The 25,131-nt window shown below is 41.6% G+C and overlaps 1 protein-coding gene across 2 annotated transcripts in view; it reads right to left on the bottom strand.

Moving 5' to 3' along the window:
* SCCPDH (saccharopine dehydrogenase (putative)) overlaps nucleotides 1-25,131 on the bottom strand; it is a 130,060-nt gene that overhangs the window by 4,923 nt on the left and 100,006 nt on the right. Inside the window, exons 10-12 of one of the 2 annotated variants that reach the window (XM_033939547.1) lie at nucleotides 24,399-24,510; nucleotides 17,720-17,801; nucleotides 5,682-8,729 (exon numbers count right to left, since the gene is read on the bottom strand). In XM_033939547.1, coding sequence (XP_033795438.1) covers nucleotides 8,549-8,729; nucleotides 17,720-17,801; nucleotides 24,399-24,510 — 375 coding nt within the window. In that variant the 3' untranslated portion in view covers nucleotides 5,682-8,548. Of the gene's footprint in view, nucleotides 1-5,681; nucleotides 8,730-17,719; nucleotides 17,802-24,398; nucleotides 24,511-25,131 lie in introns of those variants that run through there. The other variant, XM_033939548.1, reaches the window with a different exon arrangement.

A 25,131-nucleotide genomic window follows, 5' to 3' on the forward strand; every position in this document is an offset into this window, starting at 1 on the left:
TATTAAACTTTAAGGAATGAAAAAGATCGAACACAGACAAAAACTAGAAAAAGCACAAACATCATCAAAGCAGGTGCCATAAGGTGGTAAGAGGGGCCAAAAGAGACTACAAGAAAAAAATAGCCAAGGAGGCAAAAAACTTTTAAGTCGTTCTTTCGATATATTAAAGGGAAACGACCCGCGAAGGAAGCGGTGGGGCCATTGGATGACCATGGAATAAAGGGAGTGCTAAAGGAGGACAAAGCCATCACCAACAAACTGAACACAATTTTTATGTCTGTGTATACCGAAGAGGATATTCACAACATACCAGAAGCTGACAGGCTATACACGGGAAACGAAGACGGGAAACTGACAGGGTTGACAAGTCAGTCTAGAAGAGGTATTCAGGCAGATTGATAGGCTTAAAAATGATAAATCCCCAGGACCAGATGGCATCCATCCGAGGGTAATCAAGGAACTGAAAGGGGCTATAGCTGAACTGTTTCAACTAATAGTCAATCTGTCGATCAATAAGGAAGGATTCCTGAAGACTGGCGAATGTTACGCCGATCTTCAAGAAAGGTTCGAGGGGTGATCCGGGAAACTACAGACCGGTAAGTCCGGGAAAGATGGCAGAGGCGCTGATAAAGGACTGCATCATTGAGTACCTTGACGGACACAATCTAATGAGGACCAGCCAGCACGGCTTCAAAGGAAGATCTTGCTTGACGAACTTGCTGCACTTCTTCGAGGGAGTAAACAGGCAGATAGACAAAGGCGACCTGATCAACATTGTATATCTGGATTTTCAGAAGGCGTTTGACAAGATTCCGCATGAACGACTACTTCAAAAAATTGCGAGCCATGGAATCGAGGGTGAAATACTCACGTGGATTAAAAACTGGCCGGTGGATAGGAAACAGAGAGTGGGAGTAAATGGACAATACTCGGACTGGAAAAGTATCACCAGTTGAGTGCCGCAGGGTTCGGTGCTTGGGCCCGTGCTCTTCAACATATTTATAAATGATCTGGAAATTGGCACGATGAGCGAGGTGAATAAATTTGCTGACAATATGAAGTTATTCAGAGTAGTAAAGACCCAGGAGGATTGCTAAGATCTGCAATGTGACAAACACACATGAGAAATGGGCCGCAACATGACAAATGAGGTTCAACATGGATAAGTATAAGGTGATGCATGTCAGTAACAAAAATCTTCTACATGAATACAGGATATCTGAGGTGCAGGTGATCAAGGCCACCAGCGTGCTCGACTTCAAGAATAAATGGGATATCCACGTGGGATCCCTACGAGGGTCGAGTAAAGGAACTAGGTCATTAGCATTCAGACTTAATGGGGTGGGTCAATAGAGTGGGCAGACTTGATGGGCTGTGGCCCTTTTCTGCCGTCATCTTTCTATGTTTCTATGTTTCTACTTGGAGAGACCCCCCAGGAAAGAGACTTGGGAGTACTGGTCAACAAGTCGATGAAGCCATCCGCGCAATGCGCAGCTTCAGCGAAAATGGCAAACATAAGGCTAGGAATGATTAAAAAGGGGATCACAAACAGATCATCATGCCACTGTACCGGGCCATGGTACGCCTTCACGTGGAATACTGCGTCCAACATTGGTCGCCGTGCATGAAGGACACGGTACTACTCGAAAGGGTCCAGAAAAGAGTGACTAAAATGGTTAAGGGGCTGGAGTAGTTGCCGTACAGCGAGAGATTAGAGAAACTGGGCCTCTTCTCCCTTGAAAAGAGGAGACAGAGGGGACATGATCGAAACATTCAAGATACTAAAGGGAATACACTTAGTAGATAAAGACAGGTTGTTCACTCTCTCCAAGGTAGAGAGAACGAGAGGGCACTCTCTAAAGTTAAAAGGGGATAGATTCCATACAAACCTAAGGAAGTTCTTCTTCACCCAGAGAGTGGTGGAAAACTGGAATGCTCTTCCGGAGGCTGTTATAGAAGAAAACACCCTCCAGGGATTAAAGACAAAGTTAGACAAGTTCCTGCTGAACCGGAACATACGCAGGTAGGACTGGTCTCAGTTAGGGCACTGGTCTTTGACCTAGGGGCCGCCGCAGGAGCATACTGCTGGGCACGATGGACCACAGGTCTGACCCAGCAGCAGCAATTCTTATGTTCAATCTTGCACTACTAGAAACACCCTACCCTGGTGAGCCATGATTCTGCACAGCAGACAGTCTATCATGAGCCATGGAGGAGACCTGCCTTTGGCCACGGCTGGACCATGATGTCCAGACCGTCACTGTAGACCCACACTGCTTTCTTGCTGGAAGCTGATGCCATCAGGTTGAACATTGGACTTCACCATCTCTTCACTATACAAGTGAAGACTTTCTGAAATAGCAACCATTCTTTGGAATCCAGGGTTTGGCAGTGGAGAAAATCCACTTGTACAACATTCACTCCTGCCATGTGCACTGTCAGAAGTGCTAGAAGATGGGCTCCCAAGCATAGAAGTACACCCTTTGTCCCCCCTGGCGACTGACAGACTACTGCTATGGCAATGTCAAAGAAGACTAAATTGCCTTGTCCTGCAGTGCACTAACAAATTGCAGGAGAGCCAGACGAATCACCTGAAGTTCCAATTGATTGATCAACCACTTCTTCTAGGAAGGGGATCAGCGTCCCGACAAATCCCCTGCAATGCGTTCCCCAGCTGTAAAGGATGGAACAGTGGTTAGAGCTAAAGCCTTAGTACCCTGAGGTTGTGGGTTCAAATCCCTTCCTGCTCCTTGTGACCCTGGGCAAGTCACTTAATCTCCTCATTGCCCCAGGTACACTAGATAGAGTTTGAGCCCACTGGGACAGATAGGGAAATATGATAAAGTACCTGAATGTAAACCATTTAGAATATAAGTGGTATAAAAATAAATAGAGATACAGAGGGGAACTCATTTGGAAACAGAGGGAAGATTCAACCTCCAGACTAGACCGTGACGAGCCTACGCTGTCCAAAGGAGCCACTGACATAGCAGATCCCTCTCAGAATACAAATGTGAAAGGAGCACCTCTTGGAGCAGGTGTGTGGGCTCTTGCCCAGGGTACAATGTTTAAGGTCGCAACCATCGACCCCCAGCACCTGCAAGTATTGCTAGGCTGTCGGAACGGGCATGCTCTGAAAGGCTTGGATCCGTTAGAGAAGCTTTGCCTTGTGTGTCTCCGGAATACTTTGTTTACTCATGTGGCAAAACTGACACCCAAATATTTCAATTCTAGCTGTGGACCAAGGCTACTCTTCCAAGAGTTGACCACCTAGTTGAGCCTCTGTAACAGAGTAACTTATCAATCACCTGGAGTCCCTCAGACTGGGCTCTGATAAGCCAATCATCCAGATATGAATGGACTTGAAAGCTGATTCTGCGCCTCACCGTGGTGAAGGTCTGAGGTGCTGTAGCTTGCCCAAAGGGCAGCTGCAAACTGGAAGGGCTGTTCAAATACATAGAACCTGAAATATCTCCTGTACTCCGGAAATATGGGAATGTGCAGAGAGACCTTCATCAAATGCAAATCCAGGGAAGTTAGAAATTCCCCTGGTATGACTATTGTGATCACTGACCGCACTATTTCTATTCAGAACTGCAATATTTTAAGGGCCACATTGACTGCTTTGAGATCCAGGATCGATATTCAGTTCTCAGCTCTTTTTGACATGATAAAGTATATGCAGTATCTTCTGGAATCCAAATCAGACTCCGGAACGGGCTCTATGGCTACCATATCAAGCAATCTCTGGATTGTTGCTCTGACCTTTGCTCTAAACCTTTGCCACCTTTTCTGGTGTTCCTGCTGGGGAATCCAGAAAGAGATCTGGAAGGGGATACTAGGACTCAAGTTTGTACCCCTCCCACAATGTATTCGGCACCCAGCGATCTATGGTGATCTCTGACCATTCCATTAAAAATGCTGAAAGCCTCCCTCCAATGCATGGAGGCTCAGTTTCCGGCCTGGCATCATAATTGCTTCTTTGCAGTGGAGATAGAGCGGACTCCCAATGATTCTGGGCGTCTAACCCCTCCAAATCTTTGTCTGGTGTTCTGAAATAGTCTTTGGCCTGAGGAGCCTCCAGAATATTAGCAATGGCGCACGGAGGCATGAAAAGTACTAATCTTTTAGAGGACAGAGGCCTGTTGTCCGGTAAGAATTTTGGTTTACGGACTTGTACACTGGCCATAAGGTCATCTAGACCTTTAGCAAAAAGCAGCTTAAATGGCAGCTTACTTAGGGTCGCATTTGAAGAATCACCTGACCACTGTCTAATCTACAGCATTCTGTGTGCAGATATAGAGTAAGCAGGCAGCTTGTTCACAACCCTGAAAAGGTCATATAGGGGCATCAGCCATGTAATCCACTCCAGTAATTAAAAATGGAAGATCATTATCCATACTAGTGTCTGGATCTTGACGCAACTGAGAATGACAGATTCATGACAAAAAATGCTGCCACAGTCACTTTCAAACTCTCCAGGTAGCCCAAAATTCAGTGATCAGAACTTTGTTTAGCCTGGAGAGATGTGAGCACGTGACAGAATGCTATGCGAGCTTGTATTGGTTGAGGCTGATAGATAGGATTCGCTTTAAGCTAATGCTAATCGTCTATATGCGCTTGCACAATCTGGCTCCTAAACATATCATTGAGAACATTCTGTCATGTGATCCGCCACATCCCCTTCAATCTGCAGAACAATTGGAGCTACAAATTCCATCTGTGAGGCAGCTGAAACCAACAGTGTCTGGGGACAGTATATTCCATTGCATAGGACCTAGGGAATGGAATAACCTTCCTGAGTATATTCAATGGCAGCAGAATATACAGAACTTTTTTTAAAAAACTGTTGAAGCGGCATCTTTTCTGCCAGACAAAATAAGGTTTGAGACTAAGTTATTAATGAAAAGGAGAAGATAAGGTGCTGGTTGCCTATGTATTTTATGATTTGCATTTCTTGTTTTGTATTGTGGGAGTATTTATTGTTGATGGTGTATGTATTTTTGATCAAAGAGCAACAAAAAAGGAAGGAGAGGTCCAACCTTATCTGCAGAAAAAACCAACCAGGAACAAACAAAAACCAACTGCAGATGAGACGCTTTACAGGAGTTGGCGATTCTTGGCACATTGAACCTTTTGGTTTATGATTTTTTATTCCATATTTTTTGTGGCATATTTTTCAAACCTTTTTGCATATTGGACCCCTGACGAAGGTTTGTCCGAAACACGGACCGTGTCGGGTCCCTTGTTTGGGAAAAAGGTTTTTATAAATTTATATTTGTCACAATAAATTCTGCCTGCATCTTGTACACATCTGCAGTTGGTTTTTGTTTGTTCCTGTATGTATTTTTGATGTAATGTTATCAGGGCAGGATTAATTCTTCAAGGGCCCCTAGGCACACAAGTACACTGGGCCCCCTGGCCCTGCCCCACCCCATCCCGCCCCACCCCTATTTATTTACCTGTTTAATTTATTTTTATGCTTTTTATTAAATTATTATTATATGTACTCTTTTTATTTTACATCACCTAGAAATCACGATAGGCAATCAAAATTTTAATAAACTTGAAACTTTACTTCTTTATTTCCATTTGTATTTCTTTTTTTCTTTTATTTTAAAATTCAAAAACAAACAAAGATTACCATACCAGTGTACAGTTTTTCTTCTATGCAACCCCCAAACATCTCTGAACAAATCCCCTCTTCCTTCTCTTCCCAACTACTTGCCCAGGACTTTAACTCTGAACCCTTTCCATATGTATATAAAAGTGTACTACAATCTTGATTCATCATCAGGTAGGATTTCCACTTGATTTCACACGTCCCACTAAACAGAGGAAATTTAAATATACAATATCATACAATGATAAACCAATTCAATAACATTTTAAACTCCCACACCCATTTGCATACCGGTATGTTAATTAGTTCACTTTAGTAAACTCTGGGATTTGTAAGATCTTGCTAACTGTGCTTTTTGGGACTTGTATTTGCTATCATCTTATTTATAAACATGTTTTGATTTTGTAACTATTTAAAATTAAGGAGTGTTTTTGTGGGCATCCTGTAGTTTCCAGGAGTTTCTAGGGATGGACTGTTAACAAAAGTAATGATGTGTGGAGTTTTTTTCTAACCTAGGATTACTTTACAGTAACTTTCTTCTTTCTTTTCTCCTGGCAAACTCAATGATGTCGTCAAAATCCAAGGAGACTGTAAATTTGTTCTCAATTGCTAATAAAGCAAATGCATTTAGTTTTTCGTCCTTCACTGTTGAGCAAAGATAATTCTTCACACGTTTCAACAAAGAAAATTACCTCTCTCCTGAACAGTTAGAGAGTGGTATAGCTAGGTACATTCGAAGGCATGTATCTACATTAGGAAATGTGGTCCTTAGGCCTAGCTCTCTAAGCTTCTTGTACATGGTCACTGCTGATGTATCTTCATTTTGAAACATTGAGCTGAACTGGCAAAACTCATCTGTAAAGTCTTCCTCCAAGTCCTGTATGTAGTGTAACTTTAAATTATCTGCAGCTGCATGAACTTCACAAATATTCAAAGACTTAAACTGTGTCAGAAATCCAAATTTCTTCTCTAGTTCTTTGTAAGCTTTGTTTCATTGTACGAGTTCCTGCACTAGACAGTCACAGATGATATAATGTGTTTCAATAATGAATGCTTCTCGTCCTGAGAGCTTCACTTCTGGATTTGCAGACTCAAACATCCTTTTCCTGATTCTACTCCTTTGGCTCTCCGCCCTGTAACTTTCAGTTGTTTTGCCTCTATTTCATAGGTTTCAAAGTTATTTCTCACCTGTTCAACAAAGTTAATTAGTGAGTCATACAAAACAGAAATTGTACACAGATCCAATTCTACCTGTTGCAAAGCTTTGCTTGTAGAGTTAATTCTTTTCAAGACAGCATCCATATGACAGTCATAATTGCAGTTTCCAGTCTGTCCATTATGGCTCCTAACTGATGTGCCTCATACTCAGCTACTTTGGGATGCTCATCAATAATTATTTTGGCCACTGCATCCCGAATGGCTTTGTTGCCATATCTTAAAGCCCTTGACGCATCAGCTCTAGCTGACCATCTAGTTGAAGACAGGCTTTTAACCGTCAGACTTTGGTTGCTGTTTTGGAGATGGGATGTGAGAATCTCCCAGGGCTGAGTTGAAGCAGAGAAGAAATTGTAGAGATTCTGCATAAAGCTGAAGAATGAAACAGCTTCCAGACAACATTCTGCAGCACATGAGCCAACCAAATTTAGAGAATGTGCAGAGCATGGAACAAAGTCAGCCAGAGGATTTGCATCTTTAATCCGTGCCTGAAGACCAGAATATTTACCAGCCATGTTGCTGACATTATCATAGCTCTGGCCTCGACAGTCTCCCAAATCAATGTCAAGTTCTTTCAGCACTTACATGACAGTTTTTGCTAAATGTTGAGAAGAATGACTATGAATGGATATGAATTTTAGAAATCGCTCAACAGGCTTACCACTCTCATGTTGGACATAGCGAATTATCAAAGTGAGCTGATCAGTATGAGCAATATCAGGGGTGGAATCCACTATTATAGAAAAGTACTTGCTACTTTTTATTTCACTTATTATGGCATTCAGAACTTTTTCAGACATTAAGTGTATGAACTCATCACAAATGGTTGAGGACAAATAATTAGTGCTTCCTCTGCCAACATTTCCATATTTTGCTAAATGCTTTGACAAAAGCGACTAATTAATTCTAAGCACCCCAAAAAATTACCATTATGCGGTGATGAGAGCAGTTCATTATCACCACAGAAAGGCAACTCCCTTGCAGCTAGAAACTGAACAGTAGCAACTACACGTTTCAAGACATTTCACCAATATCTTCTCTCTCTTTCTAGTTGATTAACTAAATTAGAATCTATTCTTGCATTGACATTCTAAGCACAGCATTTCGATGATCAGCTGATTTCTCAAGATCACATAAACGAGTAGAGCTATTTTTCCAGTCATTGAATCCAGAACTTAAGGCAGTTTCTTAGAGAAGAATTTGCAGCAATAGCAATAAAGGGACCCTCTAGAAGGAGAATATACTAGCCATTCCCTTAACAATACTTCTCCATTTCTTTTTTTTTTATATAGAAATGCTCCTTTGTTAAGCTCCTGCTTTTGTTTCCATATTTTCTCAAAGAAGCAGTAAAATCACCAATGTTTTGACTAGGTTGGCTTAATGAAAACTAGTTTTGCAGGTTTTCATCAACAAACCATTTGGCTGGATCACTAGAATAGCTAGCAATGGCTTTGTCTGAACAGGGTTGCTGTATATCAATAATTTCCCATGTACTTCCTGAAGTTGTAGCTTACTCTTGAGCCATGGAGACCTGCTCCTCTACCATGGAGACCTGCTCCTCTGCCACCTCTACCATGGAGACCTGCTCCTCTGCTGTTGTATGTTGCTCACTTGTAGCTGATTCATTTACCAGGAAATCAACCAGTGATTCAGTCTTTTCTGTTAAACATGGCGACTGACAGAAATCACACAAATGCTCCCCGCTGTCGTTTATTCTTCTCTTCTTGCCTTTTTCTTTTGCGCTTTGCTGCTCCCAAGAGAGACATAGTGTGCTCTATCCTTGTTAGAGTGTAACTTTTGCGCTTTGCTGCTCCCAAGAGAGACATAGTGTGCTCTATCCTTGTTAGAGTGTAACTTTTGCAAGGTGTATCCTGCTGCTCTTATATGTCTCCTGTGAACAAAAAAATACATCTGTATCCAGTAAGTCATTCCAATGTATATAGCACTCATTCAGTCTTATTTCTGTTATTGGAACTGTCCCAGGATGTAGAAAACTACCAGAATAGGCAAAACAAAGCTAGAAGGGAGAAGAAGACCAATTGTTTAAAGAGATGGAGCACCATACAAGTGACAGCAAGTTGAAGGTGGGTTGAAAGGTAGGAAGTTCAAAAGCAGCCTATTTATAAATAGAAGCTTTACTTTATTACAGCAGTCAAAACATGTCCAGTAATATTTTAGGTTTCTTTTGAACCTTCTTGTTTTGACACACACTTTCAAAATTCAACTTATAGGAAGTAAAATCATCATGGTAAACCAATTCTACACAGTCCTTGCAAACCAAGGATATTAGGAACAATAAACCCAGTTCTCAGAGCTATATTCCGATCATTGGAAGGTTTAATGAACTTCTGGAAAGCAGTGAAACCTAACTCTTCCGTTGATCCAACCACAGTCTTTGAACTCATTTACATAGACTAAGCAATGTTCATATAAACATATAACCATATAACAATGAATCTACTATCTATAAACTAAAGTCAATAGTCATACTCTACAAACCGAGCTAACTTGTTATGCTAGACTGCTTACATGTCAAACTCATTCTGGACATCAATCAGGTCTACAACCAGAATTTTTCACATTGTTCAAATGCATTGTAAAGCAGTAATACTATCCGAAACATAAGTCTGTATTAATAACCAAGTTTGCAATTCCTCTCAACTATCTCTGTCACCCAACTGTAACCCATATGTATATATAAACAACCAAATATGTAACTCCTCTAGTACATCCCACTCTATGTATATTAACTTGTAACAATAAGGCAAGCAGTCCACCAAAGAATCCAACATGGAACAAAAGAAGATCAGCAGACAATAAGGAGATTCAAATCAGGTTTATTCAAGGTGCTCCCAAGAACCATACCTGATGCATTTTGCCAAATAAAGCTGTTTGTGAGTCATTACAGCTTTTATGGGAACACATAATTTTTCATCTGACAAAGCCCCGACACGGGAGAAAATTTACTCCATTTTTTAATTTTTTCCGATTCTTTATGATGCTTTGGTTTAGGTCCTACTTTGATAATCGAACCTCTATAGTCTCTTTTAATGATTCTATTTCTTCGAGTTTCTCTAGCTCCTATGGCATTCCTCAAGGTTCTATTCTATCTCCTCTTCTGTTCAATATTTTCCTTTCTCCCCTTATGACTCTTTGTCAATCTATTGGTTTTTCAGTATTCGCTTATGCTGATGATGTACAACTCTTACATCCCCTAGACCCTAACAATCCGTCAGAAATTGTCACCATTAATGAAAAACTTAAAAAGATTCATCTATGGTTGGACCAAAACAGATTATCTTTAAACATTAATAAAACTAACACTTTACTCTTTCCTTGGAAAGAAAATCACAAAATAGCGGTTTCTATTAATATACAAGGAGTTACGCTCAAACAGGTAAATAAAATCCGGATACTAGGTATCATTTTAGATGAGAATCTTACTTATCACGACCACGTTAGCTATGTGGTCAAGAATACTTTCTATAGGTTACGTCAAATCTGCTCTATTTCAAAATTCCTTTGTCCCAAATCTTTAAATACATTAATTCATTCATTGATCATTTCAAAAATTGACTACTGTAATGCTTTATTTAAAGGAATGGCCCAAAAAGAAATTAGAAGATTACAAATTATCCAAAACACTTCCATCAAATTAATTATGGGGGCAAAAAAGTTTGATCACGTCACCCCGTTACTTCAAAAGGCACATTGGCTCCCTGTGGCACACCGCATTCTTTATAAATTATCTTTACTCACCTTTAAATCATTGCTATACAAAACCCCATCATTTATTTACAAAGTTTTAATTCCATATTCCTCTCGAAAAACTTTAAGATCGAATGAACAACTTTTATTGGTTATTCCCACCCTTAAAATGATTAATACACAAAGGCAATACATTTTTACTGTTACAGCACCACAAACTTGGAACTCTCTCCCACTTTACTTAAGACAGGAGAAAAATTTTGATAAATTTAAAAGCCAACTCAAGAGCTTTCTTTTTAAAGACGCTTTCAATATTTAATTGAAATGCCAATTGCTCTTTATAGTGGTTGTCCATTTTGTTCAACTGTGTATTATACTCCCAATAAACTATTTTGTTTTCCCTTTCCCTTTGTATATTACCCTTAATTGTTCTTCCTTTCCTATCACAAAATGTATTTCATTCCCTTCTATCCTAGTGTTTCCTGTTGTAATTTGTCTATTTTTATAAGATTTTATATTTTTTATATATCTTTGTTATCGTTTGCCTTATATTTATATTTTATGTACATCGCTTAGTAACTGTGATAGGCGATTAATCAAATAACAAATAAACTTGAAACTTGATGCTGGGCATCATAAAGAGGGGCATAACAACCAGGACGCGGGAAGTCATCATGCCATTGTATCGAGCGATGGTGTGTACACATCTGGAATACTGCGTTCAATATTGGTCGCCATACCTCAAGAAGGACATGGCGGTACTTGAGAGAGTCCAAAGGAGAGCAATGAAACTGGTAAGAGGGCTGGAACACTGCCCATACGCCGAGAGGTTGGATAGGCTGGGGCTCTTCTCTCTGGAAAAAAGGAGGCTCAGGGGTGATATGATAGAGACCATCAAGATCATGAGGGGCATAGAGAGGGTGGATAGGGACAGATTCTTCAGGCTGAAGGGGACAACAAGTACGAGGGGGCATTCGGAGAAACTGAAGGGAGATAGGTTCAAATCAAATGCAAGGAAGTTTTTTTTCACTCAAAGGGTCGTGGACACTTGGAATGCGCTACCGGAGGAAGTGATCAGGCAGAGTACGGTACAAGGATTCAAACAGGGACTGGACGGATTCCTGAGGGATAAAGGGATCGTGGGATACTGAGAAAGCTAACCAGAAAATAAGTATAGAAACCCAACCAGGTCGTGCATGTGCATGTGCAAGACCGGAGGGTTAGGACTTCGATGGGAAGATAGGACTCAATAGGAAACCAAGGTGGCAAGGGGGCCCCTTCTGGTGATTTAGACAGGTCGTGACCTGTTTGGGCCGCCGCGGGAGTGGACTGCTGGGCAGGATGGACCTATGGTCTGACCCGGCGGAGGCACTGCTTATGTTCTTATGTTATTTCAATGTTTGTGAGTCTTTACAGCTTTTATGGCAACACGTAATCTCTCCCGATTTAGGGCTTCTAAATTGGAGACAGCGTCTTGTAACCTAATAAGACTGAGTTATACACAAAGTTGTAGTTGCCAGTGAACTACGTCATTACGCTTCAACGTGCCAATTAAGATCTTTCTCCCTCCCCCCTTTTTAGCTCTTAAAACAGTAGCCAGCCGGCAGCGTCTTGCTGGCAGTTGGAAAGTTTGTCAGACGTCGGTCTTTAGAATAATACTTTAGACACCACAGTGGTATGTATGGTTTAAGAGCTTCTCTTCCCTTCCTTTTGCCTATGATTAGTATAACTTTGTAGTTACTATGTGAATAAGAAGCACCATTCACACTGAACTTTTAAAACACTAATTTTGTTATTTCTAGATGCAACTGAACATCACGACACAGGAAAATATTTAACCAATGAAGAATTGCAAATTAATACCTAAGGTTACATCTGTTACCATTTGAAAACCATTAACATCAGGTCTCGTGAAGCAGAGTTCGAAACGAGGCCGTGTTGGGACCCCCAAAGCAGGACACAGAGCTAAATGACTATAGTGGTGGCAGTTCTTATGCTAACTAAATGAAGACATTTACCTTGTAACGTGGAAAGACTAAGAATTTTGATTTTTTAAATATACTTTTTGAGTCTTTAAGTGTTCCCTATGGACCTGTTAAGTTGCTATGACTGGAAGGTGAACTCTTTTCTCAGGGAGGTTTAATAGCCTTCCCTTCAAAGTTTCATATCTCTGAGCTTTTTTACAGGTCACATCGGGTTACACTTCATAGACTTGTTTTCATTGAAACCAGTTATTTTATTATATTCAACACTTTTTCTGGTTCATTTTGTTTGATACTTAACCCTGAATCATTTACCAGGAAATACTTTAGAGGAAAGGCAAGAGAGGGGAGCTATGATAGATGTTTAAATGCCTTTGTGGCGTAAATGTGCATGAGTCGAATCTCTTTCATTTGAAAGGAAGCTCTGTAATAAGAGGGCATAGGATGAAGTTAAGAGGTGATAGGCTTAGGAGTAATCTAAGGAAATACCATTTTATAGAAAGGGTGGTAGATGCTTGGAACAGTCTCCAGGAAGAAGTGGTTGAGACAGAGACTGTGTCTGAATTCAAGAAAAGTGTGGGATAGGCATATGGGATCTCTTAGAGAGTGGAAGAGATAACAGTTACTGCAGAAGGCCAGACTAGATAGGCCATTTGGCCTTTATCTGCCTGCCATCATGTTTCTATGTTTCTAAGCTCCCTGCAAAGAGTTCTCTTGAGAAGAGGTTGACTACCCATAGGTTCAGGAATAGAGTGTGTGTTGTACTAGAAACTGCAGTTAGGTTGCAGGGAGAACTTCTGCCTCAACTGCTTCTCAGCCCCCACGACTGGTCTGAGACCTCAACCCCCACTGGACCTTGCGTGCAGAGCTGGGGCGAGGAAATGCAGTCAGTCCCGATCCTGTATAAAACTGCCACGGAGCCACTCAGCCTGCGCTCAAGCCACTGCAGACAGAACCTGGGGCAAGCCTTGCTCCCAAAGTAACAGTCCCTGAGCTCCCAAACAGTTAATGCAAGTCAGCCAAGTAGGTGCACTGCCGAGCAGTCTGCCCCTTGGCTACAGACTTCTGACCTCAGAATCTGAGCTCTCGCACAGCCAGAGATGTCCCATAACTGGGAGCCTCTCCAGCACTGAAAGCCTCAAACAAGATTAAAAAAAACAAACACCCAAAAAGGAAGCTTGGTGAGGGCGTGAAACCTTTTGTAAAGACTTTAGCTTTTTCTGAAATACTGCCTGCATATGGAAAGGGAGAGCAAAGAGTGAAAAACACAGAGGACTTTAATAGATGGTTCAGAGTCATCAAGAAGGCTTCAGGTACATAGGAGGATGGAGAAATACATGTAAGGACAAGAAGCTATATTGCACTGATGGGCTACATATTACTACAGCAGGAAAAAGAAACCTTGCAGAGAAATTTAGACAATATTTTTCTAGGCATTTAAACTAGAAGGTGGGGGTGGTGTATGTACGAAGGACAATTATAGAGACCACCCCCGGCAAAAGAAAAGATGTGATAGTAGTAAAGGCTGCAACATAAGCAATATCAGCAACTCATTTCTTAGTATTGCAACGAAAAGTGAAAAGACACAAAAATCCATACGAAAAAGGAGATTATCGCTGAAAAATAGCTGGAAAGCGATGACCACAAATGCTCGCAGTCTAAGCAACAAAGTTCATGATCTGCAAGCCCTGATATTAGAGGCAGATCTAGATATTGTTGCTATCACAGAGACATGGTTCAGTGAATCACATGGATGGGATGCAAACATACCGGGATATAATCTTTTTAGGAAGGACAGAGATGGTCATAAAGGTGGAGGAGTAGCTCTCTATGTAAAGATCAATATCCAAGCGACCGAAATGCAGGGGACCTGGGGAGAGGAAGAAGCGAAGATGCTCTGAAAAGAGAAAATGGAACTTCTATCTAAGTGGGTGTAGTCTACAGACCTCCGACTCAATCGCAGCAAATTGATAAGGATCTATTGTGGATATCCAAAAGTTTGGAAGGAAAGAGGAGGTTCTGCTGTTGGGAGATTTCAACCTGCCGGATGCGGACTGGAATGTTCCGTCTGCGGAATCGGAAAGAAGTAGGGAGATTGTGGATGCCTTTCAAGAGGCTCTGCTCAGACAAATGGCGACGGAACCCACAAGGGAAAAAGCGATATTGGATCTGGTCCTCACAAATGGAGAAAGTATCTCTAATGTTCGAGTGGGTGCTCACCTGGGTAGTAGCGATCATCAAACGGTTTGGTTTGATATAACAGCTAAAGTGGAGAGCAGCCGCATGATACTTAAAGTCCTAGATTTCAAACGTACAGACTTTAATGCAATGGGAAAGTACCTGAAGAAAGAGCTATTAGGATGGGAGGACATAAGAGAAGTGGAAAGACAGTGGTCTAAACTGAAAGGAGCGATAAAAATGGCTACGGACCTTTATGTGAAGAAAATCAATAAAAACAAGAGAAAAAGGAAGCCGATATGGTTCTCCAACCTAGTGGCTGAGAAAATAAAGGCGAAAGAGTTGGCGTTCATGAAATATAAAAAAACCCAAGAAGAGGAGAGCAGAAAGGACTACAGGGTGAAACTGAAAGAAGCCAAGAGAGATACGTTTGGCGAAGGCACAGGCGGAAGAACATATGGCTAAAAATGTAAAAAAGGGAGATAAAAATTTTTTCAGATATATTAGTGAAAGGAGGAAGATAAAAAATGGAATTGCTAGGCTAAAAGATGCTGGGAACAAATATGTGGAGAGTGATGAGGAGAAAGCAAATGTGCTAAACAAATACTTCTGTTCTGTGTTCACAGAAGAAAATCCTGGAGAAGGACCGAAATTGTCTAGCAAAGTTACACGAGAAAATGAAGTAGATTCTGCGCCGTTCACGGAGGAGGGTGTTTATGAGCAACTTGAAAAACTGAAGGTGGACAAAGCGATGGGACCAGACGGGATCCATCCCAGGATACTAAGGGAGCTCAGAGAGGTTCTGGCGAGTCCTATTAAAGATTTGTTCAACAAATCTCTGGAGACGGGAGTGATACCTGGGGATTGGAGGAGAGCGGATGTGGTCCCTATTCATAAAAGTGGTCACAGGGATGAAGCAGGAAACTACAGGCTGGTGAGCCTCACTTCAGTTGTTGGAAAAATAATGGAAGTGTTGCTGAAATAAAAGGATAGTGTACTTCCTTGAATCTAATGGGTTACAGGATCCGAGGCAACATGGCTTTACAAAAGGTAAATCGTGCCAAACGAACCTGATTGAATTTTTTGATTGGGTGACCAGAGAGCTGGATCGAGGACATATGCTAGATGTAATTTACTTGGATTTCAGCAAAGCCTTGATACAGTTCCTCATAGGAGGCTGTTGAACAAACTTGAAGGGCTGAAGTTAGGACCCAAAGTGGTGAACTGGGTCAGAAACTGGCTGTCGGACAGACGCCAGAGGGTGGTGGTTAATGGAAGTCGCTCGAAGGAAGGAAAGGTGACTAGTGGAGTCCCTCAGGGTTCGGTGCTGGGGCCAATCCTGTTCAATATGTATGTGAGTGACATTGCTGAAGGGTTAGAAGGAAAAGTGTGCCTTTTTGCAGATGATACCAAGATTTGTAACAGACACCGAAGAGGGAGTGGAAAATATGAAAAAGGATCTGCAAAAGTTAGAGGAATGGTCTAATGCCTGGCAACTAAAATTCAATGCAGAGTAATGCATTTGGGGATTAATAATAGGAAGGAACCGTATATGCTGGGAGGAGAGAAGCTGATATGCACGGACGGGGAGAGGGACCTTGGGGTGATAGTGTCCGAAGATCTAAAGGCGAAAAAACAGTGTGACAAGGCAGTGGCTGCTGCCAGAAGGATGCTGGGCTGTATAAAGAGAGGCGTAGTCAGTAGAAGGAAGAAGGTGTTGATGCCCCTGTACAGGTCATTGGTGAGGCCCCACTTGGAGTATTGTGTTCAGTTTTGGAGACCGTATCTGGCGAAAGACGTAAGAAGACTTGAGGCGGTCCAGAGGAGGGCGACGAAAATGATAGGAGGCTTGCACCAGAAGATGTATGAGGAGAGACTGGAAGCCCTGAATATGTATACCCTAGAAGAAAGGAGAGACAGGGGAGATATGATTCAGACGTTCAAATACTTGAAGGGTATTAACGTAGAACAAAATCTTTTCCAGAGAAAGGAAAATGGTAAAACCCAGAGGACATAATTTGAGGTTGAGGGGTGGTAGATTCAGGGGCAATGTTGGGAAATTCTACTTTACGGAGAGGGTAGTGGATGCCTGGAATGCGCTCCCGAGAGAGGTGGTGGAGAGTAAAACTATAACTGAGTTCAAAGAAGTGTGGGATGAACACAGAAGATTTAGAATCAGAAAATAATATTAAATATTGAACTAGGCCAGTAACTGAGCAGACTTGCACGGTCTGTGTCGGTGTATGGCCGTTTGGTGAAGGATGGGCAGGGGAGGGCTTCAATGGATGGGAGGGTGTAGATGGGCTGGAGTAAGTCTTAACAGAGATTTTGGCAGTTGGAACCCAAGCACAGTACCGGGTAAAGCTTTGGATTCTTGCCCAGAAATAGCTAAGAAGAAAAATTTAAAAAAAATAAAATAAAAAAATAAAAAATTTTTTTTTAATTGAATCAGGTTGGGCAGACTGGATGGACCATTCGGGTCTTTATCTGCTGTCATCTACTATGTTACTATGAAAAATAAACATGAGCTGAAGAGACTGGCTCCTACCATCTTGCATGTAGAGAGAGAACTAGGGAGTTGGAGGACAGCCCAGAGAGATGGGAGGTGGAGCAAAAAATTATGAGACTGTTTACATGAATTCTCATGGGAATAGATTGGCTACCCAAAGGTTCATGAATGATGTACCTGTTGCCCTAGAACTTGTCTTCAAGTACAAGTGCATTTCTTGATTTTTATAAATGATGTAGTCTACTTTCAAACTGTTCTCATGTATTTTATACATCAAATGTTTTGGCCATATAATTAAACATTTATCATTCTTGCAGAGGATTAAAAATTATAAGATAACAGAGCATAAATGGGAACATTATGTCCACAAGTCAAACTAGATCTGGGTTACTTAAGCAGATCTACCTCTATGCATCACAAACCTGGAAGAATTTAATTAACAAAACAAATGGGAAGGCAATAAAGGGGGAAAAAAAAAAAAAAAAAAGACAAAAAAACCCTTACTTTAAAGGTAGAGAACTTCTTTCCTTTAAAAGCGTAACTGCTGCCTGTACCATAGCTATTGGAGTAGCAACATAGCCAGCCTCTGTAAAGAAAGATATGTAGAAGAGTTAGATACAGTAGTCCAGTGTCTCGCAAACTTTCTAGAGCCGTGGCACAAACAGGATTGGAGGGCACCTGGAAGTGTGCAGACAGACTCCAAATTGATGTCTGCACATGCGGGAAGGCCCTAAGCCATCAGTGGGGGAGAGGGGGGTGCTCAACAGGAGTGACACGGAGAGGCGTCGGCTGACTGTCTACAGGACGTGTCTCTCTCCATGAGAGGCATGTTCTTTAGGCAGTCAGCTGGCGCCGGTGCCTTGCAGCACACCTGCAATCTCACTGCAGCACACACAGTTTGCAATTCACTGCTGTAGTCCTACTACTTAACACTATAGAAATACTGCCATGTACATATACAGTAATACATACACTAAATTTCAAGGTAGAAATACATTGATAATGTTTTTTGAAGCGCTCATATTGAATGTGCCTAAACTCATGCACAACGCTGTACAAATAGCAGCCTCAGGGCCACTTTATGCTCCTTTTATTTCTTGTGGGGGTTTTTTGTTTTGTTTTTTTACTTCTCACAGCTCACCAGCTGTATCAAGAGAGCAGACCCCACAGGCACTCTAAACTATAGTCTGTGCCGAACAGGTGGCCAGGAGTACAGCTGAAGAAGGCTTGTTTGATGAAACATGGCCTGTGTCAGGTCCATCAAATCTCAATGTGATCAATGTGGACCAGTTTAACACTGCTTGAAGATTTTTGAAAGAAATAAAAAGAAAGTCAAGAACACTGTAGTTTCCAATGTTTGTCGAGAAACAGAAATCTTAGAGATTTCCAGTGGGAAGGATGAATAGGGATGCACGTGTAGGCATCTTTGAGATCCAAGACAGCTAACCAATCATTCTGTCTGAGAAGTGGCAGTATTGCTGGAAGTGAATCATGCAAAACTTTTCTGGTAATTGTTTAAGAGACGCAGATTGAGAATAGGTCAAAGACCTTGCCTAGTTTTGGGGGATGAAAAAAATCTAAAGTAGAGTCCCTGGTAATGTTGTTTGGGAACCTCTTTGATCGCATTGTTCTGAAGCAACAGGGAGATTTCTTCTGCCAGCTGAGGGATGTGATAATGTGGAATGTTGGATGGTGGGGGGAAAATGAGAGGGGATATTGTGAAGGAAGTTGAGAGAGTATCCTTGCAAAATTATTGTTAGAGCTCAATTGTCTGTGGTGATTTCTTGCCATGCAGTTAAAAAAAGGATTAGCTTCTCCCCTCCCCACCCCACCGGGTAGCAGGTCAAAAACTAGGAGTAGGTTTAAGCGAAGGGAGTTGGGTAGCTAGTGTTGCTTGTGGTCCCATGAATGTTGTTTCTGTGGAAATTAAGATTGAGATATCAAAGGAGCAGTTTTGTTATAAGGAGTTGATGGTATGACCTTCTGTATGACAACACAGAAGCAGATCTGCAGAAAGGCTGAGACTGATCCTGAGGATGTGCTGAGAGTTCTCGCATGGCTGTGGAATCCTCTGTGATTTGAGTAACAGTAGCCTTCACTTTTTCCACCAAAGAGGTCATCTCCCAGACATGACGCATCTGCCACTCTTTCATGAAGGTCTTCCCTGAGGTCAGAGGCTTTTGAGCCAAGCTGTGCGACGAGCTGCAATGGCAACTGCAGCTGTTCTAGAGCTCATATCAGAGGCATCATAGTTGGTCTTTATCAAATGGAAAGTCAATTCTTGTAATGCCATATGGAGATTAGGAATGTCTTCCGGAGAGGCTGTGTCCAATGTTTTAATATGGAGTGTTGAAAATGTAGAATTTTTTTTGTTTCAATAAATTTTTATTAAGGTTTCAAGAAAAGAGCATATATGCATACGTTGGGATGAACGGCAACAAAATAGCACCAAAACACACCAACTAGCAGATTGTTCAATGAACATATACAAAAGAAAAAGAAAAATGGTTGCATACACTACAGTAAGCAAAATATATCGTTCATAGATGCATCATCATACAACAATAGAAACTGTGCACCCCATATATTCCTTAATTATTTATTTCCCTAGCCTCCCTCCCTCCCCCAGCTCTTCTCTCCATTAAAAGACATCTTGACAGGCTAATATATACCAACTTATCTAAACTACTATCTAATAAGAGCAACTCCCCCTCCCCATTTTACAACATCAATTAGTTACTAATTTTCTGTAGAATCAATAACCAGTCCTTACATTGGGTTTCAAAGTCCTATGTTTAGATGTTATACATGCCAAATGAATTATATATTATTGACGGGCCCTCCATTCAACTATGAAGGGTGCCTCCTGGTCCTTCCAATGCAGTGCAATTAGGCATTTAGCCACCGCCAACCCTTGGCGAAGCAACCGGCTGTGCCACTCCAAACATCTCTCATTAGTGAGCCCCAACAAACAACACTGTGGCGTGAGAAGTACCAGACCACCAATCCATCTCACCAATTGTCGTCAATTGAGTCCAGAAAGTTTAAATACATGCACATGTCCACCAAATGTATAAAAATGTTCCCCCCTGTGTACCACACCTCCAGCATTTATCTACCACCAAAGGATACATAGTGTGTAAACGTGCTGGGGTAAGATACCATCTCTAGGCAGTACCTTGTATGCATTTTCCTGTACCAATACACAAGTTGAGGCCAAACAAATGATACGCCATTGGATTTCTGTAAAGGATTGATTCAAGTCTGTCTCCCATTTTGCTTTATAAAGGACAACTAAAGTTCTCCCCACCCTGAAAGTAAGCATAAATCACTGAAATCAGCCATGACACTCTACCCAATAAGACCCATAAATTTTATAAATACTCTGAGGGTACTGGAGAAGAATCCAACAAGCCCTGCCTCTGCATGAAATGACGAAGTTGAATATACACTTCTCCCTCTGTATTCGCAGTTTCAGCACTCACGGTTTTGCTTATTCGTGATTTTTCGCATGCTGACTCCTCCCCCAAAAATTACATCATGATTAAAGTACCTGTACTGTACCGATAAAAAACAAGTTTAGCGCTTACCAGCATTCACCCTCAAAATTGCTGCTTCCCAGTGTGCATTGATAAAAACCACCGCTTTAAATCTTTCATCTTCAAAAATCGCTGCTTCACAGCTTCCACATAGAAAAATTCTACTTCCCAGCGTAAACAGAGGAAAAAAGCTGCTTCCCAGCATGCATGGAGAAAATTGCTGCTTGCATGCTATCAGCCTGAAAATCTCTGCTTGCCTAGTGCTCACTTATCCTCTTCATCTCCTCCTCCTGCAGTATTTGTACAGGACGATGAGGATGAAGACACTGCCTGAGTATTTTTTAAGTACAGGTATTCCAGTATCTAACTTTTTTTACCTTCTTGAGATTATTACTGTACACTACTGTACTGTATTGTTATGCAATAAATATTGTTATTACCCAAAATTGCAAGTTTCAAGATTAATAATGGTGGCTGTTACAAAAAACCACAAACAAAAAAAGTTATTCATGGTTTTTTCCTATTCGCAGCTATGTTCCGCCCCTAACCACCGCAAATACAGAGGGAGGAGTGTATTGTAAAAAAATCCCCAGAAAGGATCTGATAACGATCCTGTAGGACAGGGAAGGCTATCATCCGGTTTCCAGATAGGAAATCCCTAAACATCCGGAGATCTAATTCCTCCCATCTAGCATAGACCCCACTGTCCCTCCCCACAGTAAAGGTTGGTTCTTCCCTAAGAGCAGCTAGAGTGGATATCCTACCCCTTCCTCCCCACTTCATTCTCAATTTTCCTCAAAGCTCTAGCAAATGCCACACATAAGGGTTGGTCACTTGGCGTAATCTCTCCCGAGTAGGATATGAAGCCCACATCCATCGTTTTAAGGACTGGGGGCCCATAAAGGATTGTTCAAGCTGAACCCAGGGCTGGTATCTGAAATTGACCAATCTAAAATAAACCTTAATTGTGCAGCTAGATAGTACCACTGCAAATGAGGAACAGCTCTACCCCCTTGTTCTCTTGTAGCCCAAAGAGTTTTCCTCCTCAATCTAGGAGATTTGCCCCCCAAATAAATGTAGAAAATTCTCCCTGTAACTTGTGCAAGAGCCCTTTTGGCATCTGTTTAGGTAGAGATTGGAACAAAAACAAGAGCCCTGGCAAAACATTCATCTTCAATACGGTTATTCTACCCCAACAAGAAAGCCATAATCCCTTCCAACTTTGGAGATCAGACTATACCTGCTGCATTATCCACTCATAATTACACTGATACAACTGGTTCAATTGATGTGGTAGGTAAATCCCCAAATATCTAATTTGAAGCCCAGCTATTTTAAAAGGAAATACTGGCCCTATCCTTTGTTCATCCTCAGCGCTCAGATGTACTCCCATAAACTCAGACTTGTCCATGTTGACCTGTGCAGAACCAGGTTAAATAAAAACTGAATTCCAGGGGTGGAGCTCGAGAGACAAGATGTCTCCACATGCTCAGTAGTATATAAAAAAAAAAAAAATGCCAAAAATCCCAAACACCCTACTGAATACAGGAGAGAGCACCGGCACACCGGCTCAGTCGAAGGACTTCACCAGCAAGTGTGCCTGCATTTCCCCTGCTCATCTCCGGAAAAATATATTTACAACTGCTACTCCTACGTTTACTTCTATGGGGCTTCATATGACTTATTTTTCAAGAGGAAAGGAATTCCTTGAATCTGAAGTTTTCATCTTCTGCATTACATATACTTTTGAGGTATTTGAATATTAAGGTAGTTCCCAGGTTAAGAATGAGATACGTTTTTAACGATATTCTTAAATCGGATTTGTATGTAACTCCGAACTTGTAGATTAAGATTCTTTCTGCTTACCTCTGCTCCCAGCTGACAAAAGGGCCAACTGTCCTACAGTGTTCCCTCTAAGGTACAGCATGCACAATCACACACTGTTCTTAATGTGGCCATGCATCATTCCTGAATCTGCAACAGAAGTGTAGGAGTCTATGCCACTGGAAATACTGCTCAGTGAAATCAAATGAAACCGCAACTGTGTTCTTAAGTATGAGTCTGTACCATTTTGGTAGCCTGCCACCAGTGTCTATATCCTTTCTTGACTCAGGGGATGCCTTTTCTATTATGTCTCTTCCTATGTACTTTAGCATTCCTGCAAGACTGACCATTGCTTTCTTGCACTGTTCTGCTAGCTGGAATTCCAATACGATTCTTAGAACACCTCCCAACTTCTTTTTCTTCTAGCATGACTGTATAATAGAAAATAACCTGTATATCAATGTATACAGATAGGCATACAAGATACAGACTGCTTAAAGCACGTGTGTCAAACACAAGGCCAGGTGGGCCAAATCCAGACCGCCTGGTCTTTTTATGTGGCTCGCAGCAATGCTCCTGAACTGCCCCTTTTCACAGCCCAGCATGTCCTCCCTCCCGCCCGCCATCACGCCAGAAAGTCTGCTGGCTTCGGCAGCGTTGTCTGTGGCTCTCCCTCCTGTCTTCCTCCCGGAAACAGGAAGTTGTGTGTCATTGGAGACAGACCCGGCAGGTGAAAAGCAGGAAGGGGAGCAAAATACACCATTGCCGAATTGCCGAGGCCAGCAGACTCCTCAGCTTGGCGGCGACATTGGACCGGTGCTGGAGGGAAAGACATTGGGATGTGAGGAGAGAGGGACTGGTGCTGGAGGGAAAGACACTGTGCTGTGAGGAGAGAGGGATTGGCGCTGGAGGGAAAGGCATGCTGGGCTGTGAAGAGAGTAAGATGAAGGGAGAGAGGTTGGACCTGAGGTAGTGTGGAGAAAGAGAGAAAAGAATACTTGAAGGGAGAACCGTTGGGAAGAGAAAGGGAGAAATGGTGGACATGGGGGGAGGGAGGCAGGCAGGCAGGCAGACAGGGGGAGAGATGGGATGGGGGCAGTTGGGAAGAGAAAGGGAGAGAAGTTGGATCTGGAGATGAAAAATTGATAGGTAGTTGAAAAATTAAAAAGGAGAAGGATGAGAAAGAGGGTGAGATTTGAGTGGACAGAGGCAGGAAAGAAAATAAGAGAAAAGTTGAAAGGGAAAAATCAATATGTTGGAGACAGGGACTGGAGCAAGAGAGAAGAGGAGAAAAAAAAATGAACAGCAGACACTGGAAAGAGAATTAGAAGATAGACAAAATCAGAAAGAGAAAATGGGACTAAAAGCAAAATGACCAGAAAACAAAAAGGTAGAAAAAATAATTTTATTTTCTATTTTGTGATTACAATATGTCAGATTTGAAATGTATATCCTGCCAGAGCTAGTGTTAAAGAGCAAGCGTGAACTAGGACCTAAAAGAGAGGAAAAGTCTTTTTTATTTATTTTGTAGCCAGCGTGGTGTTGGAGAGGTTGAATCCCTATACTTCTACTAAGACTAACCCCCTCCTTTGCTGGCGCCCAGTGTGGGTTTTGGCAGCGGCGGCGATTGGTCCAATGCTCACAGAAGTCTTGTGAGTGTCAGAGCAGCCGCTGGCGCCCACGCTGTGTGTCAGCAAAGGGGGTATCTTAATAAAAAATCCGGCCCATGACTTAGCCTGTGTTTTAGATTTTGGCCCCTTTTGTGATTTGAGTTTGACACCCCTGGCTTAAAGGATACTTGAGTAGCAAAATGGTTTTACCTGGTCCTTTCACCTGGGTACAGATTTTTACATTAGGTTTCCTTTGCTGTGGATCTTGGCCTTCACTGTATCCCTCACCAAAGATCATCATTGTAAAAGATGAGTCATTTATCTTTAAAAGAGAAAACAAATTAAAATGTTTACCACATGTTTACACATGGAATACTAATTAGCAAACATTTAAAAAAAAATGTCAGATGCAAGGCAAATCCTAAAAGGTAATACGAATATTGAACATTATAGGCTCAGAAGATCACTCTCCTCTTAACACCATCCTGGTAACCTATCCCACTGATATGCCTCACTCTATTTGCCCTCATCCAAAATGATAGTTTGTCATCTGTCCCCCTATCCTAAAAACAGCAGTATTTGTCTACAAATTAAATTTGTTCGTGACCTCCAAATGTTGCAACAAAAGCTTGCTTACAGGATTGTGAAAGATTAGTTTCCTATATAGGAAGATCGAACAATTAGAAAACCACAATAGGAGGCTTAATTTATGCCTATTAAATTTTCCAAAATCTCAGTGACACCTTTCAAAATGTACAAAAAATACCTGGTTGGAGTTTTGAATTTCTCTATTGAAGTCAAGTCATTCACCCCTTAAATCGTATATATTATTTGCCAACCAAGAAGCAACCAGGTGCTAGTCCAGAAGATCTAAATCTGGTCGAAACCCTAAATGTTACTGAATTGTTGGAATCTACGTTATCTTCAGATACAGAAAGAGCCA

Source organism: Geotrypetes seraphini, chromosome 3 (genome assembly GCF_902459505.1).
Source record: "Geotrypetes seraphini chromosome 3, aGeoSer1.1, whole genome shotgun sequence".
In the NCBI taxonomy this organism is placed as follows: Eukaryota; Metazoa; Chordata; class Amphibia; order Gymnophiona; family Dermophiidae; genus Geotrypetes; species Geotrypetes seraphini.